This window comes from Laetiporus sulphureus (genome assembly GCF_001632365.1).
Source record: "Laetiporus sulphureus 93-53 unplaced genomic scaffold LAESUscaffold_12, whole genome shotgun sequence".
Classification (NCBI taxonomy): Eukaryota; Fungi; Basidiomycota; class Agaricomycetes; order Polyporales; family Laetiporaceae; genus Laetiporus; species Laetiporus sulphureus.
In genome coordinates, this window is record NW_024468521.1 from 39541 (window position 1) to 51213 (window position 11673).

Genomic DNA, 11673 nt, shown 5'->3' on the forward strand with positions numbered 1-11673 from the left:
CGCATCTCTTGATACATCCTTCGTCTCTCCTACTCAAGACTAAGTTCACTTTTCTCGATTGTTCGCAATAGTATTACTGTCATGCTTCGGCATCAGGAGCGTCTTGAACTGCAAACAGGATTGGCTACTCTGGATCCCAACCTGTAAAATGCAATTCTGCGCCTCTGACATATATATATCGCTGCAGAACCTCCTCACCGCTGAGATGGCAGCCTCACTGGGATGCAAGTGTGTCAGTGATGCACAGAGGATGTCAGCCTGCGTCACAGTGGGGCCGCTCAGGTCCATGAGATGAACTTACCAGCTCCCCGCCCCGATACATATATAGTCTGATAGTCTGGAAGTTCGGGAGCGATGCATGGTGTGACCATTGCGGCTACTTGTCGTAAGTCAACTGACGCCTGCTGCTTAGCAGCATCCGCCAGCGGTAACTTCGCCAAGACTGGTGCTTTTGAGCACGACATGGGCTTTGAGTCAACACATATTACCTCTTCAGTGTCCACTTCGGAATGGACTTCAGGGCGGATGCGGTAGCGACATCAAGGACCGCATTAACCACCCAGTCACCTGGCGATCTATCGCGAACATTCAGCATAGTCCAGCATCCGTCGGCTCGCGCGGCAATCGCCGAAGCTTTTGGCGACTCTAGTCGTACATGCTACTAGCTGAGTCGGTCAAGCTACCGCTGTTCCTGATCAAGACGGAACAAGGCGCCACAATTCGTCTCCAGTCCTCGCATGCATTCAATTTCGCGAATATCTTGCCAGGGTTGCACGGGTCGAAATGGCACTGATGTCAATTTTTTCTATTCGTGACATCGGACAGCTGCTAGCCGTCCGAGAGCGGAATTGCGTACACTCATGAGGTACAAGGTACGCGAACACATCAGTTCTTCAATGTCATCGGGAAAAGCCAGCACGAGCATTTTCTCAGGTTTGTAATACTGCTCGAGTTCATAAGCATCATCTTCACAGCTGGGGCGTTGGATCACTTCCGTGGAGCTCCCGTTTCAATTACGATGGCTCTGGAGTATACTTACAGCCGTACTGCCTCCTCTGCCGTCCTAGCCTTGGTACATGACAACTTTACAATTTCACCAGATGTCGTACTGATCATCATTGTCGTGCCATAGGTTGCACACGTGTTGTTTAACAGATATGAGCCAACAAGCCTGCCCGCGTTGACTGTTATCCTGCTGCTTGTACCTGCTTTGCCCATCGTTCTCTCGCCTCTTACCTCAGGCTACCTGGGCATTCAACTATTCCTATCCTGCCTGACATATTACTCCGTTCTGCTCCTCTCCATTGCTACATATCGCCTATCATCCTTCTACGCACTGCACAAGTACCCAGGACCAATTCCATGCAAGCTCTCGAAGCTGTGGCTAGTCTACGTGACATACAAAGGCAAGCAGCATGAATATTTTCAAAAACTTCACGACCAATACGGTTCCATCGTCCCTGTCGGTACGTACAAAATACTGAGAGATCGCAATACGGTTGAATTATCGTTTACTTCATAGGGCCGAATGAACTGTCAATCTTGGATGTGGGTTTATTACCTCATATTATGGGAACGAACGGAATGCCCAAGGGCCCTGGTGCGTGATCTTCACTCGACGATAATCATATCGATGCGTGTCATGTAGCTTACACCGTTGACCACAGTGTGGGATGGGAGACGTGCCTTAGGGAAGAATGGAGCGACTTCCAGTGACAAAGGAGGCTTGCTCGGCGTACGCAACATGCAGGCACACGCTGAAGTCCGCACCGTTTGGAATCGTGCATTCACGACTAGCGCAGTCAAGCGTTACGAGCCTATCATTATCCGTCGAGCATCCCAGCTCATTGAGGAATTAAAGAAGCGATGCGTGGCAGCCGCATGGGAGGGCAAGAACCCAGAATTTGACATCACGAAGTGGGTCGGGTATTTCTCGTGAGTGTGTGAATCAGCGTGCACATAATAATTCGCATTCTCGTTCGATGTCCGTTGACCGGCTTCGCTTTGTAGCTTCGATTTCATGGGAGACCTCGTGTAAGTGTACAGCCTCGCCGTTGTTCTCGGCATTGTCGTGACTGCTTCACAGCTTCGGAGGTGGGTTTGAGATGCTACAAGATGGCGATAAGAGCGGAGTGATGCACACCATAGAGTCCAACCTCTGGTAAGTGCGTCATAGTGCTCAAGGACGATGCAATGATTTCCGATACGTACGAGCCTAGCCTTCCATCCCTAACGCAACACATCCCTTGGTGTCTGGATATCATCTATGCACTACCTCTATTCAATCAAGGACCCGATGATCTTGTTGAATTTACCTATAAGCAAGTCATGAGGCGGATGAAGGAGGGAGCGGTACATGATGATCTGTTTTATCACATCGTGAGCGACTTTCGTCCTGTTTGTTAGGATCACGTTGAGACAAGGATCGATCAGAGCGATGAAGCCAAATTGGAGAAGGAGCCTCCTAGCTTCCCGGTGATCATGGATAGTACACTCGTCGCCATCATTGCGGGTTCGGACACAGTAGCAACAACTCTTAGCAACACTTTCTATTTCCTCTGTTCCAATCCATCTAGCTACTCTCGCTTACGAGCCGAACTCGACGAAGCGTTCCCTCCTGGAAAGGGCGAGCCCACCAACACGATAAAGCTCGCACAGCTGGGGTACCTCAATGCAGTTATGTGAGACGTTCCGACATATAATGGCTCGTAATATGCTCAATGCTATCATCGGATAGCAATGAAGCACTGCGGCTCTTTCCTCCTGTGCCGACGGCTCTTCAGCGAGCACCAACCATAGGAAGTGGCGGCCACATGCTTGGAACGAGGTATGCAAGCTCTCACCGAAAAGTGCTACGTGCTTTTGACCTTTGCAATAAGCCTCTTCATCCCAGAAGGCACGGCCGTCTACGTCCCGCCATATGCTTTGCACCGTGATCCCCGGTACTTCTCCCCGGATCCGAACAAGTTCTGGCCGGAACGCTGGTTGGTCACCGACGATCCGAATATCATCACAAACAAAAATGCCTTCATTCCATTCTCCATTGGGCCTTCTGGTTGCGTCGGGAAACCTGTGGCGCAAATCGAGCTGCGCATGATACTGGCCTTCATGCTGCAAGCTTTCGACATACGTTTCGCGGAAAGCTACGACAAGGCTCAATGGACGCATGACATGCAGGACTTCTTTATCGTGTTGAAAGGGCCCCTTCCTGTTGTGCTTACACCGCGTACGTCGTAGTGGACACTGTTCTTCGGATACTACTTTCGCCGTACGGGCTCATCTTGGATCAATGTGCATAGTGTGTTCGAAACTCTGTATCTTCTCCAAAGCAGCCTTCCGCCGCATACGACCTCACTGCGCACAGTGTGCCTAAGGTTGCTGGGTGGCTACTGGGAGACCGTTTGCGGAAGATTAGATCTAGGTCAACAGAGCGGCTTACTACATCCGGCGGCCTATGGTGAACGTCGCATATCGAGTTTTTTTGACGTCGTACCACTGGCTGCCAGCGTTTGTCTCCGGACAAGTCTCCGCCGACTATGATCTCGGCACTCTTGATCGATCTGCTGTACTGCCGCCTTGGCCACACGTGTTGCAAGCGGCCATCTTTCGGAAACTCCACTAGAACCCTGCGTCAATGGGAGGAAGACTCGTGTTAGCGCTTAGGGCGTCAAGTTTGCGACTACTGGTGGACTTGGGTTTCGTTCCATGATGGGCTGGCCCACAATATCGGTATACACTCATGAACCCTGCAGTTATGCATCTCCAGCAACTCAGGATGCATACCTGCCACTGGCATTGTATTCTGAGTCGATACATATGAAAGGTATCGTGCATTAGAGGGATGGTAACGGTACTCGCTTTCGAAACCGAAGGCGCATCGTATACTTGGAAATTCTTGTCAGGGGCAGTGCAATCTCGGATACTGCGCTAGCGTCGATTAGTCTCCAACCTCGACCCGGAGCAACCGTCTGCCGCAACCAAACGGAACGCCCAAATAAGGCCTACGACACAACGCATGCTGCCGCGCGATCGTTCCAATCTCCGTACTCGGGTCCAATTTGTCCTCAGCATCCGAATGCTTTAAATACTAAGCTGCGTGTCAACGTCACGGGTCTCCTACGTGTGGACGCGGGTCTATCGTACAATGAATTTCCACTATTCCGAGTCTTGTGCAACCTCTGTCGTCCTCGCATTGGTCAGGAGTGTTCCCTTCTACCCCGAAGTCGGCACTGATCTCTAATGTTGCATTTTAGGCCGCGCATCTCTGCTTCAAGAGATATGAGCCTACAAATCTAATTGCTCTGTCTGTTCTATTGCTGCTTATACCTGCTTTGCCTGCAATCCTCGCGTCTGGTGCGACTGGCCACCTGATTATCCGACTCTTTCTCTCTTACTTGGCGTACTACTCTGCACTGCTGTCATCAATTGCTGTCTACCGTCTATCTCCCTTACATCCATTGTACAAGTATCCTGGGCCAATCCCATGCAAGCTTTCGAAGCTCTGGTTAGTGTACATAGCGTACAAAGGCAAGCAGCACGAGTACTTCCGAAGACTCCATGATCAATATGGACCCATTGTCCGCCTCGGTATGTACAGTTCGCTGAGAATATACATGTATGTCCAAATTTTGACCTGCACTGACAGGGCCGAACGAGCTGTCGATTCTAAAGGTGGATGTGATGCCCGACATCGTGGGCGTGAACGGCATGCCCAAGGGTCCTCGTATGTATTCTGGAGCTGATGTCAGCGCCCTTCCAAGTTTGATCTCGTCTCTGTCAGTGTGGGACGGGCGGCGCGCGTCGGGCAAGAACGGTGCGACGTCGAGCGACAAGGGTAATCTGCTCGGTGTTCGTGATAACAAAGCGCACGCTGAAGTACGCGCAATTTGGAACCGCGCCTTCACAACCGCTGCGGTCAAACGTTACGAACCAATGATCATCCGTCGAGCGTCGCAGCTGGTGGATGAGCTCAAGAAGCGATGTGAGGACGCTTCAAAGGATGGACGAAAGGCGGTGTTCAACATGGCAAAATGGGTCAACTGTGTTGCGTGAGTATCTGATGCAGCGCGTACAAAGTTATCTAGCTTGTCGGCTGATCTTCCACTGATCAATTGGATAAAGGTTTGACTTCATGGGGGATTTTGTGTAAGCTTCATTTCTCTATCGAAAAATATCAGATTTGCTTACTTGACGCGTTGCAAGCTTCGGGGGAGGATTTGAAATGATGCGTGATGAAGACGCGAGTGGAATATTACCCATGATAGAAACGGGTATGCGGTGAGTGCATTATAGAATCAAGCTAATACATAGTGAGTTTAAGTGATTGTACGAACAGCCTCCCAGCGCTCACACAGCACATCCCTTGGTGTCTGGATATCATCTACGCATTGCCATTGGCTCAATCAACCAACGGTCTCGCCGATTTCACATATAAGCAGGTGATGAGACGGATGAAGGAGGGAACAGTTCATGAGGACCTATTCCATCTTATCGTATGCATCATTTCTCATTTGCGCCAGTATGAAGCTGACGCTTCGGCAATTGATCAGAGTGGTGAGGGAGTAGCGGAGAGCGAGCGACCCAGCCTCCCTGTAATAATGGAGGGTACAGTCATCGCCATTGTTGCAGGCTCGGACACGACCGCAACGGCCTTGAGCAACGCATTCTACTTCCTGTGCGCTAATCCATCTTATTACGCTCGCTTGCGAGCTGAGCTCGACTCGGAATTCCCGCCCGGCAAGGGTGAGCCTACCGATACCACGAAGCTTGCACGTCTGCAGTACCTCAATGCCGTCATGTAAGGAATCCCGTCATGTGGCGCTTATGAGTTCACGCTATTCACGCTAACTCCCTGAGGCAGCAACGAATCTCTGCGTCTTTTCCCTCCAGGACCAACATCCCTTCAGCGGGCGCCGGCAGTAGGGAGCGGCGGCCACATGCTGGGAACTAAGTAAGCATGTCCATCGTGCCCGATAGTTGTACCTGACTTCTTCTTCAAGCCTTTTCATCCCAGAGGGCACGGCAGTATACGTCCCACCATATGCTCTGCACCGTGATCCCCGTTACTTTTCCCCCGATACCAACAAGTTTTGGCCAGAGCGCTGGTTGATTATTGATGATCCAACCGTCATTACCAACCGAGATGCATTTATCCCGTTTTCTTCTGGACCTGCGAACTGTATCGGGAAGCCTGTAGCACAGATTGAGCTACGCATGGTCCTGGCCTTTTTGATGCAGGCCTTCGACATGCGCTTCCCTGAAGACTATGACACATCCCAGTGGGAACAGCAAATGGAGGACTTCTTTGTGTTGTTGAAGGGGCCTCTTCCTATTGTGCTTACGCCACGTACATTCTAATGCACACTAGTACTATTCCGATGCGACCCGCTACCTCCACTTGGCCATCACTCTGGACGATGCGGATAACCCCTCGAATGATTGTGGAACGTGTGCGCCGACGCAGGTGTCGGATGAGCGTGCAGAAAGGTAGGGCGCACACAGTCCGAGCCTTCGCTGTAACTTGGCCATATATGGCAGCTTTGCTTTCGTATCTAGGAAGGACATAATTGTAATCGGATTTTCCTCTCCCGAAGGCCGTGCTCGCGTATTCTCTGTCGGACATCTTTCTGTGTCACTAGAGTTGCGAATATAAGGCACACTATCCCTAGATCGATATAGTATGCAGTGTCATGCGCCATTCCAGGGTGAATCTCGATACGCGTGCGTTCAGAAAGAATGAGCGAATGCCCACAACAATTGTACTTACACAAAAAGTCCTACGAAAAGGAGTAAGGGCTAGCTGGCTAGGTGTTTCTGTGCGTCTCCCATGCAGAAAGCCCCGACCTTTCGCACACGAGCGTGGCGGGAAAGGTCTTAGCGACGATTGAAGGTGAGCTGCAGGACGTATAGATTTTCACGAGCCGCGGACATACCAATTCGGATGTATTGAACACGCCAACGAGGCTAGTTGCCTAAAGAAGATGACGGATATCTGACATTCAAAGGTAAGGCAGCATATTTCATCCTGGAAGCTGTATACGTGATATCCGACCTGATGAAGAGATCACCGAGAAAGGCTGCAGTCTTAATGCTATCATTCAAACTGGTTACGGAGTCAGGGTGTATCGGGGACAATTCACGGAAACCCAAGTCTAATAGAGATGTTGCACACAGTGCTACCTATGCCAACCCCATCTCTTCAATTCACAAGATTTCTGAAAGGAGGGACAACGTATACTCGGTTTGATACCAGTGAGGCTGAATAGCCGAACATAAGTCGAACGTGCTATGGGCGAACGTGCTATGGGCGATGAACTGAGAAGGCACTCACAAAATGATTCGCTCCTCTAAAGCTCTTGAATTCGACCTTCCTTCCCTCAGGGGGCCAAGCATTCGCGACTTCATGTGCCATATGCCAAGCGGCATAGACTATCTCGCTGATGGACATATCGCACCAGACCGGGACTGCCCGCACATGCGGCAGCGCTACTAGTACAGCATGAGTCCCTCAGCGCGCACCGAGTGTTATCCTTGTATACAAGTTCATGATTAACGTTCTGCATCAGGTGGTGCGACTGCTCCATCACAGAGGGATCGGTAATCTCCGCGAACTGCTCAGCAGACATAGACTGCTGTGTTGGTTGCCAGTCCGGCGGTGGATCGGGAATGGAGGTCGACGCTAATCCAGTGAGAATATCCTCGCTAGATAATGCTCATTCTGGAGGAATATTAGGATTCGACATGGGGCTCCATGGTCGGTCCTCAGTCGGCAATGGCACACCCCATGGGAAGAGCGGAATCTAACACGGAGTCATCGACTTACCAAAAATAATGCAACGTGCGAACTTGGTGGCGCCGGCTGGCGCCGGTACACTGCCGGTAGGTACTACGTTCCAAGTGGCCCCACAACCAAGCCAGAATCACTAATACGCCATCTGCGACCATCTGACTCGACTAGACACCAATGCTATGGCATCCTCCGAACAGGACCTGAAACACGTCACGAAAGCTACAGGGGACGACGTGCTCGAAGTGCAAAAGCTTGAGCCAACAGTGAGTGGGAAAGCTCTGTGCATGCGTCCTTGACCCTTTATGCGCCGTGCTGTGTTAGGTCAAGGGCAGAGCAAGGCCGGTCAGACTGGCTCGTCCAACAACAGCCAGGAGAAATCTGCCTCAGCTTCCGATTGAGGTGTGGGAGAACGTGATCAACCATCTCTGGAACGCCCAGCGGGCTTTGAGGGAGTGCAGTCTCACCTGTCGAGCGTGGTACCCTCCCAGTCACTTCCACTTGATCGGTTGGGTCGAGATCCGGAGTGTTCAGGGTGTAAAGGCCTATGCGAAGATGCTGAAGCAGACGCCCGAGGTGTCGGAGCGGGCACACGATATGAACATATGGGGTGGTGGTTGGTCAGACTTGTCAGCACTGTCGATGGCGGCGATGCTGCTCGCTCGCAAGCTGCCCCGGCTGGAGCGGCTCACAATCGGGGAATCAAAGTGGCAGCCATGGACGATGCACAAAGACATATTCCTGCATCTCTCCGGCTTCTCTGTCACTTGCCTCAATCTCATTCAGGTCACATTTCCGTCGGTCACTGTCTTCGGGCGGCTCGTCTGCGCTCTGCCGCACCTTGTCGAGCTCCTATGCTTCGAACTGCAGTTCACAGATGACCACTTCCATCGTGATACGTTCGGTTTATATCACAACCGCGTCAAGATCGGGTCCTTGGAGCTCAAGGCAATTGACTGGAAATCTGAGAAACTCGTCGACTTCCTTGCTCATCCTTGCGTCTCGAGTCGCTTGCAGAGACTTATCATCGACGCTCCAGTTGTTGTCTCTGAAACACAATACCAATGGAGGTGTCAGCGCTTGTTGGATGCTGCATCTGGCTCACTCTCGGAACTGCGATTGGACCTTCATCGCTCACGACAACGGACAAATACAATGGTGTCTGCTGCAGGTGTGTACTCTGGTTTCATGTAAGCATTTCTGCTAATCAGAGTCTCTCCAGATCCGGTGCTATCCTTCGCTCGCCTCATTTCACTACAGAGATTATGGCTATCCTTCGACGATACTTCTTTACTTTCACACCTGGACCCATTGTGGCAAGGCTTACTTTCAATCAAGTCAGGTCAGCTTCAAGAGATTGTGATGATGTTTCACTGGGTATCATCCACAACTCTAATCCATAAAGTGAAGAAAGAAGTGAAGAGCTTGTTCAAAAAGTATAAGCCTGTTCACCAAGAAGAGATAGACAACTATCTTTCATCCGATGTATTCAGGATGCTGAGCAAGGTGGAATTGGCACTTGTACCTGGTTTTTACAATTTGGAAGATCCCAATGTGGCAGTTACAGCAGCAGAGGAGCAGTGGAAGCAGACAGTCGCACCTTTATTCCCACGACTGACCGAGCGAGGTATCTTCCGGTGAGCATCCCACATTTTATGCCTAGGCTCATGCATTGATCTGCATTGCGATGTTGCAACTGCAGCTCCACAGTGAGGGAAGAGAGGTATGAAGACAACTTTTGATCACCGCGGCCATTGTATCTTCAGCAGATGCATCTCGCGTTCGCTTGTGCCCATGCCCACTCTGGCAACAATGAAGGGCACCCTCAAGCGGTGCACAAAAATACGTATCATCGTCTCTTTGGCTCTTGGAAGTGTAGTGTGGTCCTGCACGTTCTTGGTTGTGCATCGCAGTTCCTTCCACAATCCCTTACTCCATATGCATCATGTGCTGCCACATAACATGTCTGCCAATTCCGGCATCCAGTTTCCCGCATACCACCATCATCATCCCGACACTCAGACGTCTATTTTCTCCATCTCGTCTCCAGTTCTTCCAAACCATATGCTCCGCCAGCAGTCGCCCATCACAGGATCGCTACCTTTCCCATTCATACACTCTTAAGGACGCGCAATCTGCTGGCTCACTCCAAAGGTCTCAGTAGCGACCAAGCAATCCTGGTCGCAATTCCCCAGGAACTGCTATTCGGCCGTTTTGTCATCTTTGCGGCGATGCCGGCGACACTTATTCTACAGGGCCAGTTCGGAGAGTCGCAGTGGCCCTTGGCTTGGATGAGTGCTCTCGATTGGACACAGCGGATGCATCACATGCACCTCCGCCACGAGACTCCTGAAGGCGAAGCGGCCTGATTTTTATTTCGTGCTATGGTGCATGTTCCCGTGTTCGTATGTGCACGATGTCCATAATCTCTACAGACATTGTCAAGACGCTATATCACACAACCGACCATAGCGATATAACAAGATCAGGCGATAAAATTTTTGCAGCAATCTCACTTCGCAGTCTAGCTGGCGGACACTCAAAAGAGCCCTCACGCTCTTCTCCCTGTGACCCACACAGTTGCTAGATCAGCGCAGGATGACCTCAATCCGCATCTGCCGCTCGTCCTCAAACTGGGACACATGGCCCTCAATCAACACACGCAGCACGACTACCAGCGCCCGCCATCCCATCAACACAGCCCTCAATCGACGATGCACATTCGCTCACCTCGAATCATCGCAAACAGGAGCCCACGCCCAAGACAGATGCGTGATCCACCCATTTGCATGAATGTCAGTGCGTGCTAGCGGCCCTAGATGTCCTATGCACGCAGCGGGATCTGTGCCCCTCGATCCAGCGTTCCATTTCAGATCTCTCACGTCGGAGCCTCTCCCAGCTCATGGGATGCGTTCGTGAAACGGACAGGGACGGTGTCGATCTGGCCGGCACAGATCGAGACAATGTCGACGCACAGGGCGCAGGATGCTGCTCGCACAGGAGGTAGAGAGCGGCATGACGGTGTCCTTGATGGCCCATCGAGCACTTTGTAGACGTGAGGGACGAAGTCGCGCCAATTAGTTCGATTCTGGGTACTAGAGCGGTGCATTCGACGACTTTGGGGTGGAATCGCAGCATCCATCGGAACACTGCGTCGAGATACGCGAGCGGGTGCACTAGCTTTTCCCGGGCGAGCTGTTTCCGGTCGAGTTGGTGCCTCACGAATTGTACGAAGTTCGCTCGCGTAGCTTGCGCTGGATGCCAGGCTGCTTGCAAAGCTCAACGAGCTCGATGAGGCACCACTGAGTATCTTGTGGGTTGGACGTCAGGGCAGCGGAAGGTCTCGACAAGAAGCGTTGCTGGATCAACCGGATCAGGTGGGGTATTGGACGTGTCGTGTATGGATCGGAGTCGTGTTGGCTCACTGGATGTTGTCGCATACCCGGTGGCACGTTTTAGGACTTGGTCGACTGATAGCACGAGATTGTTATCGTTCCACAGCTTGTACAGTATACGACCGGTCCTTTAAACACTCAATTTCTTTTTGGCTCGCATGTCCACGCTGTGGATCCTCCCTTCAGCTTAAGTACATAGCATTATAATGTACCATCTGAAGATCCTAGATAAATTCTTTCAGGGTGATTTGAGCAGAATTACGCTGTAGAAAAACTGAACAAGCTGAAGGGGCCCAAATCTGCATTTCCGCGTCCTCTGAACGGTTGTCACGATCAGTCACGACTTTGTCATGCCTATGCGCGCAGGTCGATGTCCGTCTCGCTCTCCTCATCGCTCTCATCTCCTGTGCTACTCTCCTCATCATCAGCAATGAGGAGCAAAGAATATATGGCTACATTTACCGTGTGCATTCCGTGCTAGTCCGTGCCCAG

The 11673-nt window shown here is 51.3% G+C and overlaps 6 protein-coding genes across 6 annotated transcripts; 4 read left to right on the forward strand and 2 right to left on the reverse strand.

Moving 5' to 3' along the window:
- Positions 1–818: 818 nt before the first annotated feature.
- On the forward strand, positions 819–3369 carry LAESUDRAFT_724051 (cytochrome P450). The gene is made up of 11 exons (XM_040908536.1): positions 819–872; positions 975–1072; positions 1133–1466; positions 1523–1600; positions 1668–1935; positions 2011–2034; positions 2087–2161; positions 2220–2379; positions 2434–2681; positions 2738–2827; positions 2880–3369. Exons 2-11 carry the CDS (start codon positions 1019–1021, stop codon positions 3235–3237), a joined length of 1689 nt encoding a protein of 562 aa, XP_040765802.1. The 5' UTR covers positions 819–872; positions 975–1018; the 3' UTR covers positions 3238–3369.
- Positions 3370–4048: 679 nt separating this feature from the next.
- Positions 4049–6668, forward strand: LAESUDRAFT_676652 (cytochrome P450). Its single transcript, XM_040905631.1, has 10 exons — positions 4049–4195; positions 4254–4587; positions 4646–4723; positions 4781–5048; positions 5122–5145; positions 5203–5277; positions 5336–5492; positions 5550–5797; positions 5861–5950; positions 6000–6668. Exons 1-10 carry the CDS (start codon positions 4145–4147, stop codon positions 6355–6357), a joined length of 1683 nt encoding a protein of 560 aa, XP_040765803.1. The 5' UTR covers positions 4049–4144; the 3' UTR covers positions 6358–6668.
- A 299-nt stretch (positions 6669–6967) lies between these two features.
- Positions 6968–7541, reverse strand: LAESUDRAFT_724053 (uncharacterized protein). The gene is made up of 2 exons (XM_040908537.1): positions 7331–7541; positions 6968–7257 (listed from the first exon to the last, which is right to left on the reverse strand). The coding sequence occupies exons 1-2, from the start codon at positions 7445–7447 to the stop codon at positions 7204–7206; spliced, it is 171 nt and encodes a 56-aa protein (XP_040765804.1). The 5' UTR covers positions 7448–7541; the 3' UTR covers positions 6968–7203.
- Positions 7542–8167: 626 nt separating this feature from the next.
- Positions 8168–8716, forward strand: LAESUDRAFT_615278 (uncharacterized protein; the record flags this gene model as incomplete). The annotated part of the gene is made up of 1 exon (XM_040903205.1): positions 8168–8716. A coding segment is annotated over one exon (549 nt), but the record flags the coding sequence as incomplete, so codon positions are not given.
- Positions 8717–9213: 497 nt separating this feature from the next.
- On the forward strand, positions 9214–10052 carry LAESUDRAFT_73590 (uncharacterized protein). The gene is made up of 2 exons (XM_040910640.1): positions 9214–9423; positions 9489–10052. The coding sequence occupies exon 2, from the start codon at positions 9512–9514 to the stop codon at positions 9908–9910; it is 399 nt and encodes a 132-aa protein (XP_040765806.1). The 5' UTR covers positions 9214–9423; positions 9489–9511; the 3' UTR covers positions 9911–10052.
- A 43-nt stretch (positions 10053–10095) lies between these two features.
- LAESUDRAFT_73567 (uncharacterized protein) lies at positions 10096–11069 on the reverse strand. The gene is made up of 2 exons (XM_040910614.1): positions 10517–11069; positions 10096–10215 (listed from the first exon to the last, which is right to left on the reverse strand). Exon 1 carries the CDS (start codon positions 10922–10924, stop codon positions 10583–10585), a length of 342 nt encoding a protein of 113 aa, XP_040765807.1. The 5' UTR covers positions 10925–11069; the 3' UTR covers positions 10096–10215; positions 10517–10582.
- Positions 11070–11673: the final 604 nt, after the last annotated feature.